This window comes from Antedon bifida, chromosome 11, assembly GCF_963402885.1.
Source record: "Antedon bifida chromosome 11, ecAntBifi1.1, whole genome shotgun sequence".
Lineage (NCBI taxonomy): Eukaryota > Metazoa > Echinodermata > Crinoidea > Comatulida > Antedonidae > Antedon > Antedon bifida.
In genome coordinates, this window is record NC_136236.1 from 4,965,079 (window position 1) to 4,992,180 (window position 27,102).

The following is a 27,102-nucleotide window of genomic DNA, read 5'->3' on the forward strand; positions in this document are numbered from 1 at the left end:
TTTGCTTTAAATTTTAGTTTTTCAGGTCTTTCGATCCAATCTTTGGTCAAAGTGAATAAATATTATGCGACATAAAAAGGGCATATTGAACAAAAAGTAAATGTCAGAAATTATGTTTTTAGGGGGACAGTATATCTTAGATGAACTTTTGATTGTATTGGGTAAAGTTTTCCAAAATATCGTATTTTAAAGCGAGAATACTCTAAATTGAAACTCCAATCACATGGGCACGATACTTGTAAATAATTATAAAATTTGATCGATTGTTTAAAGAAAAAAAGAACAAAAACAAAAACTAAATTACATGTACAGTATTTATAAAGAACGATAATTTTATTATCGGTACACATTGTCGAATTAAGTACTACATTTTAAAATACCCTGATATACAAATATTATCTAAACAGATTCTCATTAAAAGGAATGTTGTTAGGGTCACAAATGACCTACTCTGTCCGGATTCAATACTTTCATAAAAGTAAACATATATTCATCCCACTACCAATATTCGATTCTCAATTTCAAATGTGCGCAAAAGGTCATGTCATGATTGTTTATAACTATATGACAAACTAATACTGGAAATATCTTACATAGACAATTACATAACATCATATTCAACAACCTGAGCACCTCTCTAAGAGGTGTACACATATTATAGTACTTTATTATTTTTAAAGTAAAAAAAAATTGTAATCTATTATAGATTACGATATTTACTGAAAATTGTTTACAATTATAAATATGTTTTAAAATACTATTATTCAGTCATAATCACTGAGAACTGCTTTTTAAAAATAAAATGTAAACAATTCATTTGTCATACATTTACAGTAACATTCTTATTAGTTGTCATTGTCACTAATCATTATATTTTGTTTAAAAATTACACTGATTATTTTAAAATAAATGCACCTTACAATAATAAGTAATTAATAATAATTTATCATGTGAAACAGTTCAAATGTAAAATTACATACACATAAAACACAACAGATAACATTATTTTTCTATATTCCTATCTAAAACTGTTTTTATGAAACAGATACAAAATTAAAATTCTTTATTAGTAGGTACTGTAGTTATAAAATGTTTCATTTACCATTAATAAATAATGGTTACATAAAACACAATATTATACAATGAAGTAAGATTTTAAAGGAAAGAGAGAAAATCTATGAAGCAAATAATGTATAAATAGTTAATGAGAAAACACACATCAGAGTGGAAGAAGTTGCCAAACAGTGACTCTTCTGCTTCCTATGCCCTACCATTAGACATGTGTTCTGTTAGACATGAACTCTTTCTTCACTCTGAATATGGTGCAATTGAATGGGAGTTTCTTACAGGGAAATAATAGAAATATACTTAAAAATTACCATTGCCATTTAAAGTACAAAATAACTTTTTTGTCTCAGAACCTCTTACATCAGAATATGTCTATTATATGTCTTATTTCTTAAAAGCAGCATTTAGTATTCAAGGTATAATCTATTTATCAATAAAAATCCCACAATCCCACAAAGCAGTCAAAATTAGTAAAATTTTACATATGTGTAAAATGAGTAAATTAACAAACCATTATTAAACATTGTTAAAACTATCATTCTACAATCTTTTAGTGTATGCTTTTGAAAGAATGATTATGAATTGAAAGTCCATTGGCATACAAAGTTTACAATCACACTCATCATTTATATAAAACAGTTCTGGAATACAATATCTTTTAAGACAACTGTCTTTTTCGATGAGCTTTGATGGTTTTTAATTAAACCTTTTTCCAAAGCATCAAAACACAAAGTTATCCTTCACACATATACTAATTCTACAGGCAAATACAATATACATATTTACAAACCAAATATAAGCATTTGATTATTTAAAATGAACAAAAATTGTAATTTACTTGTTGGCTTTTGGACCTATTGGTGGCGCCATACAAACTCATCGTCATCATAGGATAAACAACGCCAGACGATGAAACGCCAGTTAAGAATGAAACCTGCCAGGTTTCGAAACGTTCTCTAAGTTCGATTATAATTTAATGGTTTTTACAAAAAGAATTCCTTGTTATACCTATTGTAAAACCAGATGAAATTTTTCCAATAATTTTGCTTTCGGAATTTTTAGAATTGTTAATGCCTACTTACACAGACTCTTTGATGTTATATTACTCTACTGTAGTGTATGGGATTTTATTTTAGCAGTTATTTGCTTTAAATATTTACTTCTGATGCTTTAATAAGCATACACATATTCCTACCTATTCCTACTGTTTTTATGAAACAGATACAAATACTACTGTATGGGATTTGAACAACAGTTATTTGCTTTATGATGCTTTAAGAAGAGGAATATATAATGGTTCTCCACGGGGGGTGTGTCCGAACCTCATAACAAAACCTGTGGCTGGATTTTCGATCTTTTTACGTGGAGTGATAAGTTTTGATGAATACCTATGAGAATAAATGTACTGCAAAGTGCAGTTTAAAACAGACGCTACACCAAACAAACAGAAGGGGTTTCCGTGTAGCCAGTGCAATGGGTAGTATAGTGTGGGGAATTTATCACTTAATATACATATGACTGAATGTTGAAAGAAACTCTCTATACCTAAACCGAGCAGATCAACCTCGCTAAGATAACTGATAAGTGCATCACTTTTCAAATAGTTATCTTTGTGACAAACAAACTCAATTATAGTACGTACTTTAAACTCAAGGACATGATTATATGAACCATTGTACAAGAAAGATGCAGTATAGAATAAAGAATCAGATTCACTTGGTACATTAATGGGTTTTAGGTTTTCAAACTGTGAATCTTTCAGCAGTGATAAAGCATCTTCATTCAAATCATGCCCCTCCTTAAAATATTGACAGCCTTTTACATTTTCAAGAGCGGGTTGTTTTAACTTTATAGCACTGCAAAATAATTCTAGTGCAGTGAAATTGAGGGAAGGATCTTTTATCACTGGAATGCCCCTAAACATTTCTGGTTCATGGAATATGACAAATGTTAACATAATATCAAAGATCTCTTGCCATGTGCTTTCTTTCCTCCAGTCCTTTCCATCAAAATCTCCTATAAAACAAAATATTATCTTTATTTAAAAATCTCACTGAAAAAAATAAATCAGCCAATATAATTGGCCAATATAATTGATAAATATATTTACATATTCACAGTAGGTGTGTTTGGCCATGAAAAAATAAATAAAGGTTTTAATAGTAAAACAGCCATTTTTTTGTGAAGCTTACAATTATATAGAATTAACATAGGGGAATAATCTGTTAGGAGCTCATTGTACTAAGCCTTGGCATAATGTGGTAGGGTGGCCAGTTCCTTTCCAAAATGTTATTAATTATATTCAGTCAAGCCAATGTTATTTACAATTATGCTATGGAATTCTTTAAAACTCTTACCTTCAGACCACTTTGTACTAGGTTCAGGTGGATCATCTTTGCTTGAAGATGGATCATGCACATCAGGTAAGTTTGATCCAGAGGTGTCTTGTCTCGCATTCTCTTTTGTAACAGCTAATGTCCCTGAACTCAATAGCGGCTCATTTTCATCATCTTCAATAAAAATAATCAAATATTTACAAAAAACTAGAAGTTTCCACAACAACCAGGAGAACCTTTGCTGAGAGGTCTTTAGGCTTCTCAGGTCCACGGTTATGGAACGATCTTCCAGTGCCAATTCGGTCTGAAACTAACTTTGATAGCTTTAAATATAAACAAAAAACGTTTCTTTTCCAAAAAGTTTATGGAACATAATTTTGATGTACATCACTTTTGATAATGGTTTCATTCTAAGAGCGCTATATCAAATTTGTAATGTACTGTAATGTAATGTAACGATCACTACGTAATGTAAGTTTACAGTATATGCGTTGGGGAGTGAAATAAATAATCATAACACCCATCAACCAGGGCTTATATACTTTTGAATAAAATTAATGGCATCTTAATTTGGTTACAATTACATTTGCCTTTATTTATAATATTTTAATTGTGATTTTGGAAAAAAATAACCTTAAACCTACCTTGTTTCCATTCTTGGTCCATCCATTCTTGGTCAGGCCATAGGTATTTCTTTGCAACTACTGCTAATCCAACCTGACTAAGAGCATCAGCAAAGATACCTTTTGTAGCATGAACACCTTTCTTTAGCAACCACAAATTTAAAACTTCAAAATTTTGGTCTGAGAGATCTACATTTTTATGTTCAATGTTATCTACTTCACCATTAGATAAGCCAAGAATACCACCAATCCTTGCTACTTGGTTCCCAATATGCATTGATATTTCTGATATGTGTTCAACTTCAACCCTTGCCTCATCCTCTATGAAAGCAAACAATACAAATGCAAAAGTTGATTACATTTTGATGATACAGTTCACTTCAAGTGAAGTATGTTTTGCTTCAATAAATAAAATTAATAAATTACAAAATATTAAACAAATATTTTAAAATGCTTACGGAAACACCATTCAGGTAGAATACATTCAGGCACAACAGGAAGATTAGAGGGACCTTGACTGAATGAATGACGCGACTTCCAAGACCTTTTAACACTGGAGGCTGTACGATTCTGAGGATCTTGTGTTATAAGTGCTAAAATTTGAAATAATTAAAATATACAGTATATAAAAATAAAATGTAGTGGTACTAGTAAAAGTACCAATGGTTAGGGTGATATTTTCAATTAAATGAGCTTGAGAGGGAATCAATTTCCACAATCAAATCACATATGATTACGGACATAACTTTTCTGATTTTGGAAAATACAAAAATAAAGTGCTACTTGTTAGAGAGGGGAGAGAGAGCTAGTCCCATACTAATGTGGAATATTTCTGTAATTCTGCATCCTACAAAAAAAATGAAGTCACAAGGTAAAAAATGGGATTTAATCAACTTTAAAAGTGTACACTGCCAGAATTGAATTTGTGCGTTAGTGGTGTACTACTATTTAGGATTATAGTACGAAACTTAAAACCCTATTAGTAGTAAGAATATACTCACAATCATTTACACTTAACTCCTCTTCAGCTGAATAATATACACTATCTACTGAATCTAAATTTAAAATAAACAAAAATTAAGTTTATGATTGTTATTGTTTATTCATTCAAGTGCTGCAAGCAGGTAGTGAATTTATACTATATTAGCATGGGCACAGATCCTATTTGACAGCAAACCTCTAAAATCTGCAATAAGCTGTACACTTATACGGTGTCAGAAACTTTGTTTTAGGGAGTTTTTTTAACATTTGAAACGGATCTGTGTTCTTGTATAACAAAAATGTGATGAGATGAGAAAATCTGCAAGAACCGATTTCATGTGGTGAAATAATATATTATGAACTGTACCTGATTGACTTCTGCTGCTGCTATTGTCACCAGCTTAAAAAAAAGAGAAAAAAATCACTTATTATAGTCCTGCACAAAGCTTCAGCAAAGTGCTGTATCTGCAACAACAAATTAAAGTGCAAGCAGTTGGAAGATTTTATTATGTAAAAACTCATTTACACTACGACAATAACGATGGCCGATAAATAAACACACATTTTTCATACATAAAACAAAAGAAATCTAAAAAGTTTTTATTGTAGAACTATAGGATAACCATCTATGCTTTCTTTTATGAAAATAATATTTTTCACACGTCCAATCAAATGACGTCTTGATTAGTAAAAGCAATAATATCGTGAAATACAACGATTTTATTGATCATGACGTCATTTGATTGGATTTAAAAAAATCAAAGACAGTGCAATAGGGTTTAAAATGAATGAATTTCTGTAACACTTAATTATTTATTTATTAAAGGTCTGAAAATATTGTATTACAAAGATTGAAACATTAAAAATGACGGATCAAAAGTAGACAAATTCACAGAAAAACTACACATAAAATTTAAACATACAGAAAGGCAAATAAAAAAACAAACATTAAAATGTAACAGTATTGCAATAAAAACAAATCACTTCTGTGTAGAAAACAAGAAATTATGAACAATACCTGGCAATGGAGCTGTTCCATTTATTGTTAGGTTGTCACCTAAAACAAATTCATTGTTTTTTTAAAATAGCATATTTATATCATAATTATTAACTGTTAACCCATCCGAGAATTACCAAAATAAACGTGGCATTTGATAGTAGCAAAGAAATTTTGTCACTATAACATACAGTAGGCAGTGGCGTAACACAGGGGAAAAAGGCCTATGGTTCAACGCTGGGTAATTGCATTGGGCTGCTCATGCTCTGGGGCCCCTGGGTTTAGCCAGTGAGCGCTCATAGCTGTTACGCCTAAATGGAATAAAAGGTATCTCAGCTTGAATGGTACAAGTATCCTCATGCAATTTAAGGGAAGATGGAGAACAAACTTTCGGTTAGGAATATAGATAACTATTTTGGCTAAATGCTTTATCAAAAAGTAGGACATTAAATATTTTTAAATAGTTCAAAAAGTTGTATTTTCCCCTTCTCCTTCCACTCTATCATCCAATCCATTAGCCTGCTCTTTGGTCATTTTTCCTACCAATTAAAATGATCAATTTGGCTTTCACCACTTTTTCACCACCTGCTCACATCTAGCAAAGAGAACTTTCATCAGTGGTATACAGTACTGAACTCCTGACACCAGTGTTCACCCATACCATTCACTTTATAATATGTTTCTTTATCTCTCTATGTAAACTCTGTACCTTTCTTGATAGCTTACCAAAATTGAGAATTGCATTGTCACCTAAAATTATAAAAAAAATAACCAATATTATTAGTATAACTTATATATTAAATAAAGTAAAAACAAATTATTTGTGATGTTTTAATGAGTTTTATAACTGGGAGAACTGAAAAAAAAAACACTACAAAATAAATAAATGTTAAAAGATATTGGTGTTTTAAATAAAATAAAAAATAAAATCCAATAAAATCATATTTACATTATTGTAGTACAGTACTAATGTTTTACCTACCTGTTATATTATATACGTTATTACTATGATTCATGGTTGTAGGATTTCGGTCAGCTTCGTCATTGCCTAAAAGCAAAATAATTATTTGATTGATAAAACTTTTTGGTCTTTTAAAACAACACATAAAAACCTCAGACACATATTAAAAAACCAAGAAAAGAATTTATAGGAATGTAGAATTAACCACTTCGCCACTCACTCGTTTAATTACTGTAATGTTGTTAATTACATTTTTTTTACATTTTTGAACATTGCGTCCTTTTTTACATCCTTACTTTGTGTTTCTTTGCCTTAAAATCAAAATATATTATTGACAATTATATGAAACATGCAAAGCTACTCCACAGTAGATACAAACAATTACAACCCTGTTGGTGCAGTACCCACTGCTTACTTGGGCTCGATTCTAACCTGTAGCCATCAGCGTAAGCTCGGTGGTCTAGAGGTATGAACGCCACGATAGTGATCTGAAGGTCGTGGGTTTGAGTCCCACTAAAGTATTCTTAATGTACTTAGTATAAAGTACAAATGACGTCAGAGTAGAGCAAACATCCTGATGAAAAGCAACTACAATTACAATTCTATATAAAACATGTTTTTGTTCTATTAAAACACAGAAGAATAACAAATTCAGCTGGGGCCATAACTACAGATGCAAATAATATTGTTTTCTTTTTATTTCATTTTTACAAGTTTATGATTCTCAAATTATTTATTGCTGCAAAGATTGTGGTGTAGAAGATTGGAATACTGGTGGATATGTAGGTTGAAGAAAGGAAATGAGGTATCACCATTGAGTTGCTTGCATGTACCTGAAAGTGACAACAGTGATGTGTGTATTTAAGAATTAAATAGTAATAAATATCAACATATGATATCAAAACCTTCATACAGTAATTCATAAACAATCGTTGTAAATCGATAAAATAAAAAACCTACAATGTTTACAGCAACAGGGACAATAATCTGCCCAAAATTCTCGAGATTTCTTAGTCCAGCAGCACAAACTCCTTTTAGCACAGATCCATAAACCGCCAATAACAAAGATAACAGACACTAAAAAAATTAAACAAGAATAACAAATACAGTACATTAAAAAATCACCCAGAAACTGAATGTTCTTATTTTAGATGTGTGATCATTTATAGTTATCTGGGTTTATCTGGGGTTTTGTTAAGACAAAAAAAAAACTCATTCGGCCAGAAAACCAAAACTAAAAAAAAAAAAAAAAATTCAATAAAACAGAATGTAGTAGGCACAGAATAAGGACTGAGCCACGAAAGCTAGGTGACTAGCTTGGTGTAATTCTCATGCACTAAATTTTGGTCCTTATTACTGAATTATTCCACTCAACAAAATTTAAAAGCATGAATGAGCTTATATACTCTACGTGTGCACAATACAAGAGGTGGTTGTAATTCACTGATAGTAACACAGTTGTCATGCCACTAGATAATTGATAAGCACAAATCGACATAACATTAAGGGGAGCCTTACCTGGAGAGCTAATAATTGGCACAAGGTATACATACTTCCACGATGAACCCTCTTCTTGGATATCGGTGGTAGGTGGAATAGACGTGGATGTTGTTTGACTCGGTGTTGTCATTACAGTGGTTCTAGCTGTGAAAAGTAATAAATAAAAATAAATTACATAGTCCAAATAATGATCGAATTATTAAAAATTATGTTTTCACAAATCCAGGTAGTGTAGTAAAGATCAGAGTTGCTAACATAAATTAACATAAATTTAAGTTGTATTTGTTAAACTACATTTGAGGTATATTTCTCAATTTTCTAAACAACCACAATGTTTTCCTGATCATCATATAATTAGTTTTGGTTGCCAAATTGAGAATGATTTCCTAATCGATTGAAACTTACCAGGTGTTGTGGACTTTTTTAGCGGTGTTGGCGTTGTTGTTGTGTTACATACTATTTTACAATCTTTTTCATTGCATTCGTCACACGGTACGCATGTGATAAAGCTGGTGATGTATTTTCCATATGGACACTTACAAACCGTGTCTTTTGCACGAGTACACTCCTCAATCTTGTCTTCGCCATGGAGACAATTGTGACAATTTTCACAAAATTCTCCAACTTTACCAGATGAGAATGTTCCATCTATTGAGATAAGACAATAATTTAAATAGAAATGTAAGTGGGGTTGATGATTGGCTACAGATTCTTGGGTTCAAATTCTGTCAGAGGTCATGGCAAAAAAACGATAGAAGACGTTGTGTACATCATTTTGTGTAGGGCTTATAGTTTGTTTGTGCTTGTGAATAGGGTTTCTATCTTTGAGAAGGGCAGTGAATAAACTCAACAATATTGAACACATGTATTCTTTTACGCAGGAAATATTATAATTGATATATAGGAAGGATTATAATTGGTAGATAAAAGGAAGATACAAGTAAAGTAAAACAAGGAAAGATACAGTAGCTATGCTAGTAGTAATACATAAATGGAACTAAAAGAAGAAGCACTAAATAGAGAAGTGTGGAGAAAGAAGACTTTCATGGACCTTCCAAATGGCAGATGACAAGGTAGACACTTAAGTAGGTAGGTACATAGGTAGGTACCTGTAAATAGGTAGGTACATTTATTTCTGTGGATGCCAGCGTAAAATTATCCCAATTCCAGTAGGCAGCCTGAGTTTAGATAATTCCTGGATAGCCCTGTAGACTATAATCTACTTTCACATCGCGTCTGCATTCGGTCCGGTGCCCTGAGGAAAATATTGCGAACGTTGTGCATGCTTTCACATCGAACATGAATACGGTTATCTGTTATCAAGCGAGGTCATTCATAATCGCTGTTGATTGGTCAAAAGAATACAAATGTATGATTTCAGTGAAGAAATATAATTTGGAGTCAAGTACGGATTAAAATGATTAAAATCATACAAATTTGGTGTGAAGCCAATTTCTATGATAATTTTTTCAAGGCACCAGACCAAATCTGGGCGCGATGTGAAAGCAGCTAAGAAGAATTTATTCCAGACTTCATGTCCAGTAAAAACAATTTAATACACTGGTTACTGTCATTTGAATTGCTTAGCTTAGGCATATATTAACAGGGGTAATCATCTGAAATGTTAGATAAGATTATAAAATTGTAAATATCAAATTACCTATACATGGTTCACACTCATTTCCACCACAAGCGTCTCTACCTCCCTCGCAACACTGGTATCCAGGAAGGCATTCAACATTGTCGCAGATGTTTGCTCTTTTCACCTGTGTAAGTAACCCAAAATAAAAATAAGTAATTGACATAGGCAAAACATTATTTATAGTAAACTTGTCAAAATTCAAATAAAGCTCTTGATTAATTAGTATTAGTAGTACAGTAGAAATCCACTATCTGACCTTTGGAACCAGATTTTATGATTGGAATGATTATGAGTCATCATAATAAATTTATCAATTAGGAAATACCCATGTTGCTGTTAATTACACTACAGTGTTATGTAATGTATGATTGTTAAAAGAGTTGAAAAACCTTTTGAGTACAGTATTTCTCTTTTTTTGTATTTACTGTACCATAAAAAAAATGTGCTGTCTGTCAATACAATAAATCAAGTTTAGTTAAAAATGTGTTAGCTTGGGGAAAAAAAGTCCTGATCTTCTGAAAGTTTTAATAATAAACCCCTATTAAGGAGACTCCTTCGGGACCTTCCAAGATGTCTCTTTTTCATCAGGGTGTCCCTTGAATAATAGAGGTTGGCTGTAGTATTATACAGAATATTGACCCTCGCCCATCTAATAGAAAAATGTCCCCTAAATTGAGGTGTTGTGAAGAGGACTTCTACTGTATTTAAATCGGAAAAAATGTTAGTTTTGCATGATGAAAAAAAAACGAAATAAACTTTAATAAGAACAGTATAAAAATATTAAACAGAAAATTTTACCCCTTAAGCTACCCCTTGTGTATCTTGTGGTCATAACGAACAATTAGAAGGAATTTCTTTTATTATAACTTGATACACAATAAGGTCAAGGTCACCATTGAATATCACTGTTCCATTCAATAGAACCAATACTGAATGACCCATAATATGCAATTAACCAATTTACAGTAAATGATACACTCGCTCGGGTGTGTATTTTTTTTCAATAATTCATGTTTAAATATTAGGCCTACCTGACTAAAAACTCTATTCATGTTTCTTAAAACAGTACTTTGGTAAAGCACATCCTGTCAGTGAGTTATATTGTGAATTTCCTATCAATGGTTTTTCTAGAGTATTCTGTAATGTCATTTCTTATTTTAAAAATTGTCATAAATACAGTGTCTTATTAAACAACACCACACTTATGTCCTAATATTATCACACTTTGATTGGTTGATTTTACATCATGAGTCGTTGGTATTAGTTCTACCTATAGAATTTAACTATATTATCTCTATGTTCTACATAAAACAGCGAATTAATATCTAATCTATTGATGACAATTACCTACTGTATAAGGCCCTAGGTAGGTTTAATGAATATTTTAATTAATTGGGTCATGCTAATCTTCGTCCAGTATTGCCCGGTAGGGTTTTATGATATAAAATGTTTAAATCAAGTAAAATTATGCTAAAATAATATTTAATGTTTATTGTGACCTTTAATTATTTTGATTGTACATTTTATACATTTTTTGATATAATAAACTGTTAAAATAATGATTATGTTTTTTCCAAAACTGAAGACTACCCTATGTAAGTGATATTTTGTTGTTGTGATGAATGAAAAGTTTAACAATAACTAATTAATAATTGATTTTAACTTGTTTCTCGAAAGAAAAATATATCTATAAGTTATATTTACGACTAACATCTTAATATCATGTAGGGGCCTACTTGCTTGACATTATTTTATATCATAAAATCCTGCCAGGCGATACCGGGCCTCTACCTTCCTAGCGATACATACAGGGCCCTAGTAGTTAGGCCTGTATATACCGGGCAAAGATTAGCATGACCGTTTCGTTTAATATTATTTTATTGATTAATTTATTAAATTAAATTAAAGATTAGGCCTAAGCCTAGTAGGAAAAATTATCACTAGGCTATCAAGTAACAATACAAAACCAGGCCTAGCTAGATCGAAGCTGTTAATTTGGTCCTTTCAAACTTGGTGACAGTCAACTCAGTCCCACTAGCCGCTTACTTTGCCTAGCCTAAACTGCACTGTACTTGGTTCCAGTACGCTAGCCACGCCTAGACTAGCTAGCTACTTCTTAGTAGTAGGGCCTAGCCTAGGCAGTCATAGTTTATACACCTACCTTAATTTGAACAACTGGATTAGACTTGACTATAATTATAAATACAATCCTAGTGAAGAAATAAGACAATGCCATTTAGTACAAGTCTAGCATTACATTAAATTAAAATAGCACTCTGCGACAAACACGTCTTTCTACACATGTCATTGTTGATGATAAAAATGATGACACAATACACGTACGTACTTGGTGCTTTTAACAAAATTGTTAGCGCCACCAAAGATACGTACAAAATTCTGGCCAAAACGTTAAAAAACATACTCATAGTCATACCCACGTCCAATCTTGTAGAAGATTGGACGTGGGTGTTTAAGTACCCACGTCCAATCTTGTACATTTTGTGTGTATGCGTATGCGTTCACTTTATGGCCATATTGCGCAATAATTGTCAGTATCAAAGATCATCTTAAATAAAAATTCATATTTGAACGAATCTTTGAATTTAATGTAGTCTTTGTTGTATTTTTAGTCGCGTGGACGCGACTCTATAGTTCTCTATGTCGGTCGGTCGGTCTGTCTGTCGGTCCGGTATCACTATGCGTTTTATCGCTTTTCTGTACTTTTTGAAGTGTTTTGATGTACAGAAAAGTTTTAAAGTACATTACTTTTTGAAAGTTCATTTTTTTCTGAGACTGAGACGCGACTTATGGCTGTTGGCCTTGTTTTTATAATTGTTACTTTGTGGTAGTTAAGAAAATAAGTATTAAGCCCTACCATTATATTGCTTCCAAACACGTTTTACCTCAAGTATTTCAATTGTTTGAATTTTTTTTCCTCCTGGCTTTTTTTGCCTCAGTAAATCAAACAACAACGCAAGGCAATAAGAATTATGATTATTAATTAAACCCTATAACAGTAGTATAAGTATTAAATTAGGCTAGAACCTATGAATAGATTGATAGGCTTTTAGAGACATATAATAATAATATAAACAAATATTGCTGTATTCATTTTACTCACTCGACTCATAATGTGTAATTATTTATACTGTATATCACTCTCTGTCGACGTCACATTGTACGTATTTCACGCACGGACGCTGATTGAAAAAGATTGCACAAAAATCGACGCCCGCTGGCCATATTGCGCAATATTTGGTACGCCGCCGGCTGGCCATCATGCACACATACGTAGTAAACATACCCAACTAGTCGCCGTGTGACGTCAAAGAACCGCCAAATTAATGGACAGCGCAAATGAGTAGGCGTATCTTATCCGGCTATAGAATCAGAACGAAGATTCAATCACTTTCTTTTTTTATAAACATCGACAAATATTTTAAAAACCTATACTAACTGAAATTTAACATTCAAAAAACAATCAAGTATCGATCTCATTTTTGTTTACAAAACTAATTTTTTTCCTGATTTTTTTTTTGTATTTAAGACAGGACCACAGTGCAACACAGGTTTCCTTTTACCTAATTGTGTAATCCTGGATAAAGTTGTTGTTAAATAAATATCTTTATAACCTGAGTGACAATTTATTACAATAACTGACGGATAAGGTTGCATTTATATTATGCAATCCATTTGCCGAGAGAGGGACATTACGAAATGGAAATGTTTGTGGCTGTCAATTTATGAGGACAGTGACAGTACAACATCCAAAAATGTCACGTGTACAGTTGCAAAAAAGAAAGATGCACCTGCGCACTCGAAACGGCTGAGTCATTATTCGTCTATGACCTTACAATCGTTTAAACATAAACTTACTTAAACACAATAAATTATGAGCATTGAACAACATTTAAATCAAACATTATGAATATATTTAAAATACCATTAACAAAATGTGTTTTTTATAACAACTTGACCTATCATATGATGAATTTTACAATTATTTTTTTTTCATTGAAATTACATACATAATACTAATAATTACAAATATTTCTCCTTCTTAAAATCCTTGCATGCAGTAAACAAACATATCCTTTGTCAGAATAAACATTTAACTGTTTCATACAAAAAAACACAAATTTCTTTTAAAATGTTTTATATCTATATGGCCGACTTCTGTCGTAAACGACAATGTCAATTAGTCTTACATTCATCTGAATGATGACTAAATAATTATCAAATAAAATACAAACATGTTCACAAAATTCACAATAAACATTTAAAAAAGAAATATCGTAAATAAAAAAATTCAGCTTTTAACTATTTTAATTTATTTAATTTACTATAATAATAACTTTATTGAACATACGCCTTTAAATCGGCGGCACACGTTCTTCTGGACGGTGCGTTCTTACATACATTACATAAAATATAAAGAGAAAATAAAAGAAAAAACATTTAAATGAAAGGAAACGAATTGTACAAAAAGAAACTAAAAACTAAAAAGCAAAAAGTACAATACTTAACTTTGATGGAGTGTTATTATTTATTATTAGTATTATTATCAATGTTATTAATATGTTAATTTTAAAGAAAATATTATTAGACCTATTATTAAAAATGTCATTTAATTTAAATATTATATTGTTTAAATATTATTTAATTATTTATGTTCTTGTTAATACTGTATATCATTTAATTATGTTATGAGTTATGATCTTTATTTGTTATTTAGTTACAGTGGTATTGTTTTTATTATTATTTCGATTTTCCTAATTTTAATATTTAATCTTATTTTTAGTGTTTTATTAACTATTTTACCTCAAATTATAATCCTGATTTAATTGTGTTTTTAAAGTTTTGTAAATATAAATTTAAAGTCTCCATGCAGCAGTTAAGTGTTGTTTACAATGATGATACAAAATACAGATATAAATAAAAGGCCTAAAAAAAATTACATTTGCAAAATTAAAAAATTACATTATAGGCCTAAAGTTAAACATAAGACAACAACAGAAATTTACACTATGCAAGTCTTACTCTGCAATACAGAACGGAAATCGGGTACAATCTCTAGATCTATTAATTGATAATTGCGGAGCGCTTTTTCCATGCTCTTTTGGCATATATTTTGCAAAATTTATCAAGTATTAGATGGGTTTCTTTACTGAACACATGATAGTCACTTCCAAGTGTTAGGTGTATTTTAACATCAGTATTAGAATTTATGAATAAGTGCCAAATATGATTAAGGTTAGAAGATTGCAATTGTAGTTTTAATCTCATGGTTTCTTCTTTTCTAATGTCGTCGTAAGCAGGACATTCAAATAGGAAGTGTGTTACGTTTTCTATACGTTTCATATTGCATAGACTACATAAACCATCACTTTCAGGTAGCCAATTGCATTTTCTACCTTCTAATGGCAGAGTATTTGTGCGCAGCTTAAATTTGATGCTTGCCCCTTCAAAATCTGTTTTGTCCAGAAGGTAAGTTTCAAGACAAGGGGTTTTTTTTAAAGATTTGTATTCGTTGAGTGATGATTTTGTATTTAACTCTTGGCTCCAATTAGTAATTGATAAATCAAAGAGAGATTGTTTAAGAGGGCACACCCAATGTGAATTAACAATTTCTTTGTTATTACAAATATATTCAAATATATCATTTGCATTACCTTTAGTAAATAGGTTTTCTAAGTGATTGACAATCTTATAACTTAATAGATTAAAATTACAGTTTAAGTCAAGCAAAGAAGTAAGTAATAGTTTTGGCCATCGATTGTGATCCATCAATAAAATACGATTGAAAAAATTTATCCTATAATTATCCTGTATAACAGAAATAGGCGACCAGCCAAGTTCGCCGTATAACGCTGTCCGTGGTGTATTACGTGGTGCTTTTAAAATACACCGTGCCATTTGAAGCTGCAATTTTTCAAGTTTATCAACGTCAGAATAACTACCACACCACGTTGAGCAAGCATAATTAATTGACGGTAAAGCGATTACCTTCCATAAAATATCACCGTAGTATATGCGGTTGAAGTTATTACAATTGTCAATAATTGACTTGATATAAGCAATTAGGCGATTTCCCTTTTTAATTACATTTTCAAAATGAACATGATCATTTAGATTACGTGATATAAAAACACCTAAATACTTATAAGTATCGACTTCTGAAATGCCATAATCTCCTAACTTCCGTATCTTATTTTTATCAGTTCGCTTGCCGATTATCATAATGTTTGATTTTTCATAATTGAATTTTAGTTTCCAAACTTTGGCAAATTGGGTTGCAATATCCAACATTTTTTTCATTTCATGTTCATTGTCTGCAATAAGAACAACATCATCAGCCCAAAAAATTCCTCCTAGCCAGATATCGTTAATTCGTACTCCAATATTATGGGATTTCAGAAGTTTTGTAAACTCGTGTATGAAAATGCAAAAAAGTACAGGTGAGAGTACACACCCTTGCTTTACACCTTGTTCGATATTAAAATAATCTGTACATATATCCCCAAACTTTACATGACCTCGTACATTTGTGTAAAGTGCATCAATAATTTTCCAGACGCGGCCTCTAATGCCTGAAGTCCAGGCTGCTGTTAATAGGCCATCTCTCCACACGATGAGTATAATTATTATTTTTTGAAATCACACACTGTTTAGGGAGCACAATTACAAACCAAAGACGTCACGGGTGACGAGTTTAAATCTAGTATCTATTTTAATTTGCTTTATTTATTTATTTCAATTCACAATCAACAACGGAGAAACCGCCATTTACTAACTGAGAATACATAAACACAAGACTAATTATAAACATTTCATAATTTTTTATTTAAATAAGTAAACAATTACAGAAAATATCAATAGTGAAGTCAAATGTATATGAATTAAATCATCTACAAGTAAATCCGTTTTTGAGAACATGTAGTCTTAGTAGAAAAAAGAATATAAAAAGATAAGAAAATGCTTTACGAAATCTCTTACTTTTAATAGCAAAGTCCAAATAACGAAAGGAGAAAGGACCCAATAGACCAGTTCCTCATTTTGGTTATAAGATATTTTTTTTTGTCTTTTGTGGGTTTCCAACTTTTATTTCATCATCATTAAAATTGTTTCATTCATCATGATTTGTACATTTATTCATCTAATCCAATTCAACATAATTACATGTAACATGCTACAAAGCATAACTAAACTATTTGCAGTATAGGAATGTAGAAAACATGTATGTACCAATATAAAATACATCTATACATACACCTTATACTAATTCTTTTCTTCATTGTAAACTTAATTTTCAAATTATCTATTTTGTTTTATTGTTCATGTTATACATTTATAGATCACTTATGATTCATATAATAATTTAAACAATTTATATATTACTAGCATATGTATAAATCCAAAGGCAAAATACTGAAAAAAATGACAATGCTGTTGGTATCAGTGGCTGGATCTCAATGAAGATACAAAAAAAAGCGAAAAGCTAAATCAAAACGATAAAATAAAACAGCCAGAAAAGTTAGCAGAGCTTTCGGGCAACACTAGCCCTTCATCAAGTGAATGTATTTGGACAAGATACAAAAGAGAAATAAAACAAAAGAGGCATAAGGGCTGGTGAATAGAGGATGTAGTATAGTAACATATGTATATGTATATATAATATGAAAGTATTACAATACATGATCACTGTAACACAGTAACATACACAAGTCAATAATTTGCAGGTAAATCACCTAGGCCTATATCTTAAATATTAAATATTGCATTACAAATATTAATGTATACATCTTAACCTGTACACGTTTAATGCATATTATATTATTGTATAATATTATTATTGTATAAACAGTTTGGTTCAATACCACTATGTTCAATGTTTCATTAAAAAATGTCTTTATTGTTTTCTGTTTTTCCTCAATGATATCATAATGATAACTTTATCACTTTTCAAATTTGCTGTGTTTTTGTTTGTTTTATAGTTTTCTACCATTACATGTATAATTGCAAATGGGATGTCGGATTTTAAGATAGGAACCAATTATACAGAATCTTGAAACTTTAGTCAATTTTTACGAAATGTTCTTTGAGAATGTCAAAGAATGACGAACTTGTAGACTATTAATTAGATTGAATAAAATCTATATATCTCCTACAGTAATCTGAACTAATGTTAGGCCTATATTGTTGGTTTAGGAAAAAATACCAGGGACAAACTGAGTGCTGTTTAGGAACGAATGTCCTTCTTCAGGCTTGGTATTGGTGTGTGTGCCAAGCAAACAGGAACAAGTATGTGCGAACTTTCGGAGGGTAAGCTTTTTACCTTTATAAATTGATAGAGGTCAAAATCTTACCCTCAACGATATGATCTAACGTCATCTCATTTAACTTTGTTTCCATTCTTGCTCAGGCCATAAATACTTCTTTGCAAGTTCTCCTCTTCCGATTTTATGAAGAGCATGTGCAAGAACACCTTTCGTAGCAAGAACACCTTTCATTCTCTTCCACTCCTGTAAAACCACTAAATTCTGTCTTGATAGATCGAACTTGTGGTCATGCTCAATGGTCTCCACTTCACCTGTTGTTAATCCGAGAATAACACCAATCCTTGCTACTTCTTTCCCAATGTGTCGTGAGATGTCTAATATATCTTCACATTTAACCATTGTATTATCATCTATGAAAACAAGTAAACAAAATGAAAACAATCCTATACAAAAGTGAGCTTTCGACTTGCGACCACCGAAGATCGACGACAGTGTGGCCAAACTTTTAACAAATGCAAAACGTAATTTAACAAAAAGACTTTGGATGCTAGATCGCTTGGTGGCGCCATATTTGCCATTTGACATACCATTATTATTCCACTTACAAACGCAACAAGCAAAAAGATGCTAGATTACAGATTGGTCAACATTAGGCCAGAAAGCATAATTATTCCAGATTTGGTCACTTTGATCGACGACATCGCTAGAGGTCAGGTCAATCAATGTGTGTTGTTGGTCGTCGAATGAACCAGAAACCATCAAACCGACCATCGACACATTTACGCATGCGCACATTGAACTAACATGACGTAGTTTGGTCGTCGGTCGTCGAAAGCCAAAACCACACTATTATTCTTATAAATACAATGTCCAAATATCCAAATATTAAATGTTTTAAATGTTTGAATTCTTACGTTTACACCATTCAGGCAGATCGTCTGATAGTGGAGTGCCTTCAGGAACATCAGGAAGGCTGGAAGTGGAGGAACGCCGTCTCATAACCTTTCTCACACCCTTACTTGAACGTCCATTAGTGTGTTGTATGGATCTTCCATTAGGATTCCTAAGTACCTTTTGCTCAGGAATCTCAGTCCCTAAAACAGTAATAACATTTCATACAAAAAACAAACAAATTCATACTAAACTTATCTACTTATAAACCAATCAATAATAAACTTGATAAACGTTTACTCAATATAATATAATTCAGATGTCAGTTTAGTTTTTTAGTTTAAAAAATAAATATGTATTTGTTATCTTAAAGAAATAACTTATGTGTAATTTTTATGACTTTTAGAGAAAAACTCTTTTTTTGTGTGCAATTGTTCAGTTTTTGTAGTCACGGTGGAAATAAGAACACTTTTCTTTCCTTGTGATCAAGGTTTGTTATTTCGCTTTTTAAAAATATTTTTACTGTTGATGTGTTGTGTAAAATTTCCTGTAGTCGAATTTGTACAAGTTGCTTCTGGTTTAAAATAAAATAAGAAATATGAAAATCGATTGCAAATAAAAATTCAAGATAATATCAACTTACTTGCTACAGGCTTGTCATTCTCATCTTGAATAGATTGATCTGATATTGAAAAAGAAAATCATTTTGATTTCAATAATATTTTTTTTTTCATACACATCCAACAGCGAGCACAAACTCGCCAATAATATATATATAAATATATATGTATATATATAGGCCTATTGAACCTGTTTACTTTATTTTAAAAATCAAACTGTTTTACCTGCGTTGGATGGATTTTGACCCATTTGGGCTCTTTCATCTTCACCTAAACGTATAATAATAAAAATAATAAGTTGGTTAAATATTTAATGTTTGTTAAAGATTTGATTTACTGTAAATATATAATTTCAATTAATGTTTAGCTATTTTAAATGGGAAAATTGATTAATATAAATTCAGTATTCATATTATAAAAATTATATTACGTTTATAGGAGACAGTAAGATCATCAGAACAGCCAATGGGACCTTCTGCGGACTCCTGTTTTACAGCTAAATTCACTGATTTGTCATCATCCTGCTTTTTGACATTAGGATTTACAAGAGATTGTTGTTCGGAATCACCATTTGCTAAATGTAAGAGAATTCGAAATTCAACAGATTACATTTTAATCATTATACAACTTTTTAAAGTTAATTTTAAAAATACTTATTTTACCATTCATTGATGCGTCATTTGCATGTACAAATATGCAACAACCTGTAAAAGAAATTACCAAATATTTAAGCTGTGTAAAAAAGAATCATATTATATAAAAGCATTATGTTACTACCAATGCATATTTTTAGTCGCGTACAACGCGACTCTACAGCTCACTATGTCGGTCGGTCGGTTGGTCAGCAAATACTAACTTGAGCACGCGACTGCAGACATGTATATGGCCTTGTTACATTACACAGAGGAAATGCCATGGTCAGTTTGTGTTATGTTAAAATGGTTTGTTAAACTTCAATAAACAGATAATGGTACTAAAAAAGGATATTGTTTTACATTTACCTGATAGATTGCTAAGCACTGAGTTGGCAGGTCTTTTATTACCCTTATTTCCATCTTCACTTTCGGGGTTTTGGCCTAAAGTCAAAATATTGATAATTAATATACAACTGTTTGGTTCTATTAAAACACACAGACAAACTACAGATGACAGTATAAATGTTTTTCTCTAATGATTTTGAATTGATGTTCTCAAAAATGTCTATTGCAGCAACGATTGTGAATATGTATTGGTCGACGAAAGGAAGACTGTCGAAGATGTTATCATGTAGGGGCCTAGACGTTTATTTGAAATACTTAATAACTTTAGTTCTCTGTATAACTAACTCAAATCATTTAACGTTCTATATTCACTGATTGTTATATTTTTTTTCTATTTTTCTTGTGTTTTTTTTAAAGTTGTTTCATTGCAGGACCATATTGAAAAAACAAAAATGTTGTGATCTTTTCTTTTCTGAATTATGTTATCCTGCCTAAATATGTTTTAATAAAATAATAAAAATAAAATAGGATTAAAAGATACCTGATAATAAATTGAAATAAAATATCATATTTCATAAATATTTCTTTTTTAAATCTTACATTTTTTACAGCAACATGGAAAATGATCCGCCCAAAAGTCATGAGACTCCTTCGTCCAACAACACAAAATCAAACAGCCAATAACTAAGATGACAAACACTTAAAATATAAAGCAAAATTCAATACATTAAAAAATACTGTTGTAATACCTTTTCCAATTTTCCAACTGACTGTTCTTAGTTTAGACCTGTGATGTAGAAAGTTCACATTCACAGAAAAAGATAGTAAAAACTAATAAAGTTCAGCCCCTAAACATTGAAATATAAATAGTTATATATATATATATAAATAAATTATAAAAAAATTAATATACATATAACATTTTTTATACACACTTTCTCTCAAATATATAATAATAATATGCTCGCTTCTTCTATCTCAATGGTTTGGCCAAAAATGTATACATTTTATAAAATGTTTTTACTAATTTTTAGTCGCGTGGACGCGACTCTATAGTTCACTATGTCGGTCGGTCGGTCTGGTATCACTATGCGTTTTAGCACGCGACTTATGGCTGTTGGCCTTGTTTACCAATGTTTTAAACATTTCATTGATTTCTGTGTATTGACTCAAACATGTATTAATTTATAAAACTGTTTTGGTGTAACTTGTTTATCTTAATGTTTTAATCTTTTTAATAACTTGTCGAAAATGAATATCCAGTTACAATTAATTGATTGCAATAAACGATTTTGAACTTGAACTTGTATGACTGTATGGCCAACAAATCGACAGAGAAACAATTTGTTAAAGGGTTTGCCTTACATGGAGCGCCAATTATCGGCAGAAGGTATATACTCTTCCATGAAGAACCTTCCTTTTGTTTATCGATGTTTGGTACAGATGTGGATGTTATCATTAACGTTTGACTTGCTGTTGATAGTCCAGTGGTACCAGCTGTGAAAGCAAACATAGAAATAGAAATAAAACAATAAAACCAAAATTATACAGTGATAATATATAATGATTGAATAAGATAATGATGTTTAAACGTTCTTGGGAAATGCTATTTTGGTTATTTTTGTTGGGTAACGTTTATTTGACCAATAATAAACAGAATAATAATAATTTGAAGATAAGATAATGGAAACAAAAAATAATATTTGTCAATAATAACAACAATATAAATAATAATTCAAGTTAAAAAATACATTTAGATACAATAAAATGTTCTTATCGGTCTTGATCATAATTAGAAATTCAATGAACTTGTCTCAAAATGACCCAGGGACGGATACAATATAAAATAATAATAATTTGATGTTCAAAAGTATGACGTATTCAGCGAATGAATAAAAGAAGATTTAATAAAACGAATTGTTTGCGCAAAAACTATAAACCCAATGATATTAATTATACTTAGATAAAATGTGACCTTTAACATGCTTTTTAAAAAATAGAATATTTCTATATATAAATAAGTTTGCATTAAGCTCATTCCCATAGTTTAGGACCAGCAACACTTATAAATAATTGAATCTTAGTAAGTTTGGTAAATGGAACATGAATTGTGCGTGGATTCCTTAAATTATATTTGAGATATGGCTGATATTTGGGAAACAAAATATTAGAAATTAATGATTACCAACTTGACAATTAATTTCTTAATTTGAAACTTACCAGGCGTTGTGGACTTTTCCGAAGTTGTTGGTGTTGATGTTGCTGTAGTTATGTTACATGTTTGACACTCCTCTCCTTCACAGATGTCACCACATGGTTGGCACGTATCATCATTAGTTTTATATTTGCCATGTGGACATTCACAAACTGCGTCTTTTCCGGGCGTACACTCTTCAACTTGGACCATGCCATTCTCTTGACATTTTGTACAACTTTTACACTTTACTCCATCGTAACCAGAAGAGAACTGTTCATCTGTTGAGTTAATTTAATTAGATGTGTTAATGCCAAGGGTCTATACTGGGACCATTATTGTTTTTCATTTATGTCAACGACATACCTAACACATCCAAACTTTTAAATTTTATGATGACACAAATGTATTTTACTCACATAGAAATAAAGAGACAATTATTTACAATTATTAATGTTGAATTTATTAAAGTTGCAAATTGGTTCAAATTAAACAAGCTTTTCTTAATATTCAAACAACAAATTATGTTCTGTTTATATATAAAGTTTAAAGCTTCTATTAAGGATCATATTTTTATTGATAATTTTAATATATCACTTGTTAACTAAACTAAATTCCTTGGTATCACTATAGATGAAAAGTTAACATGGAAACCTCACCTTCATATAATTAGTAATATAATTTCGCTAAATATTGGCATTATGAATAAACTAAAATACATACTTCCTTCTAATATACTCATAACCCTATATAATACCTTAGTATCGTAATACCGTATATTTCATATTGCAATTTAATTTGGGCCGTAATTATTGTTAAATTTGAAACATTATGCCCTTGGACAAGCCTTGAATCATCACATATTGATCATCTGTTCAAATTACAAAAGAGAGCCTTGAGAATGTGTGATGGCTCATCATTTCAATCTCATACCAAACCTTTATTCTTTAAGTTTAATGTTTTGAACATCTACGATATTAATAAACTCCAAACGGCTCTGTTCATGTATCGTATTCACAATTTAATTATTCCATCTCATTTTTTCATTATTAGTTAAATCATATGACAAGCATAGACATGCAGAGATAATTATGTAACCGAAGCTTTTACAACAAACCTTAGACGTAATTCTGTTTTATATACTGGTCCCAAACTTTTGAATTCTCTTTCGATTGAATTAAAAAACAAACCATCCATTGCTAATTTTAAATATAACATCAAGAAATCTCTGGTCTGTACATAGGGTGAGTAAATGCCTGACATATGTACAATCTGATTTGTTTTTGCCTATGTATTTCCTTTTATCTCAAATAATGTATCGATTACATTTCCATTATATTGTATATAATATGTGCCATGATTTTACATATTTCCATATTTGCTTTTTATCCCATAGGCCTATTTGAATACTACTCTGTTTACTTATTTATTTATTTTTTTAAACTTATCTTTTTCTCTACTTCTTTTTTATCTTTATTTATCACATATTTGTATATAATATTAATAATGTATGTATAATAATGTTTGAAATGGGGTCAGCCTTAACGTTTAACTTAGTTGACCTCCATCCAAACACATGTTTCTTTTAATCTAATTTATAATTATGTTTTATTAGAATGTACAACTGTATTATTTGATGTGTGTGGAAAATTTAATAAAGAAACAAACAGAACAAACCGCTGCAACAATAATCAATATAACCGCATATTCGCCAATGATTTTATATAGCAGAAGGCTAGATCACAAAGAACAATGTTATAGCAGTTCAAAAAGTGATTCTCCATGGAGGAGGAACCAACAAGATGGCGGCTGCAATCGACCAATCAGATATGCCCTACGCTGTACGCCTGTGTTGAGCCTATCTGCGTGAGAACGATACGCAACGCAGCGTGTTAAGCGTATAAACGCGAACGCATTCTATATGATCCTCGTATACAAAAAATGCTAGATTACCAAAAAATTATTCATTTATTGCGATTAACAATATAATTAATTTTATAAAAACTTCACTGTGCTTTGACAAGAATATGTGTTGAAAAGTATGTGTTCTTAATGTATTATATTAGATTATTATTTTTTATATTAAATAATGTTTTTGAACACATTTACGGCCGCCATCTTGTTGATTCCCCTCCTGTTGGAATCACTTTTCAGTCTGGAGTACGCCCTCTAGCCTTCGGCTTTACCACCTCGCTGATTTTCGCAAATGCTGAACGAGCGTCATGCACGTTGGCCTAATGATTTAAAACGCTACCACCAGGTAACTGGAGATGCTTTGGTAACTAGGCATGCTTGGCTACCGATCCTAGGTTCCGGGTTCAAAATCCTGTCAGAGGCCGGGTTTTTGTCATAACAATGGCCATAATATATTTGTCTCGTGAATAATGTATCTATTTTTTAAGCAAGGCAGCGAAGAGAATGAGAATATTATAATTATTAAACACCCGTCAGCGTGAATTACACCAGATTCAGGAGGCAACCTACATTTCGATAATTTCTCGATTTGTTGACTGAGGAAGGGCTGTATTATTTACAGATTAGCCTACCATCAATCATTAATGTTTTTTGTATTCACAGGATATAATATTCTTTAATTATAATTACCTCCTGCACACTCAGAACACGCTGTTGGACAACGCACTTTGTCGTTTTTATACGGGCAGCACTCCTCCCCAGGATCGCAAAAAACACCTGCGCAGATTTCTTCTTCTGTTGATCTTTTCGCCTATAGATAAAAAAAAAGAAATGACAAAGAAAACAAGTCATTAAACATGAATATTTTATAGATAATAGTGACCTTTTTTTCTTTCTAAGAAGTTGTGAAGTGTTTATTTTCTTTTTTCTCCTTTCCCACTCTCACCGTTGAGCAAGGTCAAGTAGCGCGCTTACGTAATATATAAAAGTTTATTTTGCAAATGAAGATTTATTAAATCGTAGGCCTACAAGTTATAAGGCGTTCGATTGGGTGTTTCCGTTTCTTGCTGCCATTTAACCCGTTAATAGAAAATGTATCCTGTTTCTGATGAGGGTGAATTTACTCACACGTAGTATATTCATTCATTAATTTATTTCGCAGCAGAAACAACTAAGCTCATGTACACCCTTGTTATTATTGATTGACGAAGACCTAATTTACTGTCAATCACACAAACACAGCATTAGTAGGCCTACTATAGTTTAGTTTATGGATATGTATATGTCATTCATCCAGGTAGTAGTAAGTTTAGAAATAGATAAATATAATCCACTGGACTGGATAGGGCATGAAACGTCGCTAACCAAGGAAGTCCTGGATCAGATTTATCTCTATATAGTTTAGCCATAATTACTGGATGGAAGAATGGCTACCCGGCAACTTTCCAGGGGTGATCTCGTTGTTCCTAGACCTCAGTGTGAACTTTTTAAACATTCTTTTAATTATAAAGGACTTACATATTTTAACTCGTTCTATTAGAAATTGCAATACCTTTTTAAATTTTAAAAGTAAATTAAAGAATTTTATGCTTAATAATGACACTTTTTAAATTTCTATCTTCTTGACCTTTTTTCTTTTTTGCCTTTCTTTTTACATTTTTATATTTATTCATTATTCAATTTTAACTATTGTAATATATTTTTTACCTATTATGTTTTATGTCGTATTGTTGAGGGCCCCTTAAAATCAGCTTCCGCTGGCTGGGTCACCCTCTTGAAATATGGTTGAATAAATAATACATTTAGACAACAGTGTCAAATGGAGCGACAAACTCGCAAAGACAAAGAAAACCACTGGGAAGGGAAATACTACTTAAAACCACAAAACCCTTTGGACTTAACGTTAGGAACATACTCCCAGACCTAATTTAAGTTTCAATATTAACCACCATAATCTGTTTTTTAGTTTCATTCCAAAATTGTTTATATCTACCAAGCTATCTTCTTTGTTTTCTACCCATACTATCTCCACCCTCTATTCACCAGCCTGTGCCTCTTTATTTCGTTTAATCCTGTCCACTCAGTCAGCGCTTGCCTGATATATATCTATCTGTCT

General features: G+C 31.2%; 2 protein-coding genes across 5 annotated transcripts in view; both read right to left on the reverse strand.

The window, feature by feature from the left end:
* Window positions 1–345: 345 nt before the first annotated feature.
* Window positions 346–12,344, reverse strand: LOC144856218 (uncharacterized). The gene is made up of 14 exons (XM_078714170.1): window positions 12,270–12,344; window positions 10,127–10,232; window positions 8,872–9,114; window positions 8,485–8,610; window positions 7,927–8,043; window positions 6,988–7,053; window positions 6,732–6,755; window positions 6,027–6,065; window positions 5,376–5,408; window positions 5,029–5,082; window positions 4,486–4,620; window positions 4,049–4,348; window positions 3,426–3,578; window positions 346–3,084 (listed from the first exon to the last, which is right to left on the reverse strand). The coding sequence occupies exons 1-14, from the start codon at window positions 12,342–12,344 to the stop codon at window positions 2,333–2,335; spliced, it is 2,223 nt and encodes a 740-aa protein (XP_078570296.1). The 3' UTR covers window positions 346–2,332.
* Window positions 12,345–16,821: 4,477 nt separating this feature from the next.
* The window catches only part of LOC144856363 (uncharacterized), a 116,044-nt gene continuing 105,763 nt past the window's right edge, over window positions 16,822–27,102 (reverse strand). For 3 of the 4 annotated variants that reach the window (XM_078714355.1, XM_078714356.1, XM_078714353.1), the window contains 11 exons: window positions 25,677–25,797; window positions 23,099–23,353; window positions 22,244–22,375; window positions 21,479–21,577; window positions 20,900–20,974; window positions 20,561–20,602; window positions 20,329–20,472; window positions 20,124–20,168; window positions 19,922–19,960; window positions 19,302–19,481; window positions 16,822–18,797 (listed from right to left, as the gene is read on the reverse strand). In XM_078714355.1, the coding sequence (XP_078570481.1) occupies window positions 18,505–18,797; window positions 19,302–19,481; window positions 19,922–19,960; window positions 20,124–20,168; window positions 20,329–20,472; window positions 20,561–20,602; window positions 20,900–20,974; window positions 21,479–21,577; window positions 22,244–22,375; window positions 23,099–23,353; window positions 25,677–25,797 (1,425 nt within the window). In that variant the 3' untranslated portion in view covers window positions 16,822–18,504. The remainder of the gene's footprint in view (window positions 18,798–19,301; window positions 19,482–19,921; window positions 19,961–20,123; window positions 20,169–20,328; window positions 20,473–20,560; window positions 20,603–20,899; window positions 20,975–21,478; window positions 21,578–22,243; window positions 22,376–23,098; window positions 23,354–25,676; window positions 25,798–27,102) is intronic. The other variant, XM_078714354.1, reaches the window with a different exon arrangement.

Bases quoted from the DNA above. Each gene is read 5' to 3' on its own strand.
- LOC144856218 (XM_078714170.1), bottom strand. From the start codon at position 12,344: ATGGCATTGTCTTATTTCTTCACTAGGATTGTATTTATAATTATAGTC. The intron at 7,054-7,926 runs GTAGGTTTTTTA...TTTTGCTTTTAG, and splicing joins TCCCTGTTGCTGTAAACATT to GCAATGACGAAGCTGACCGA. The intron at 5,083-5,375 runs GTACAGTTCATA...TTTTAAATTTAG, and splicing joins CAGCAGCAGAAGTCAATCAG to ATTCAGTAGATAGTGTATAT.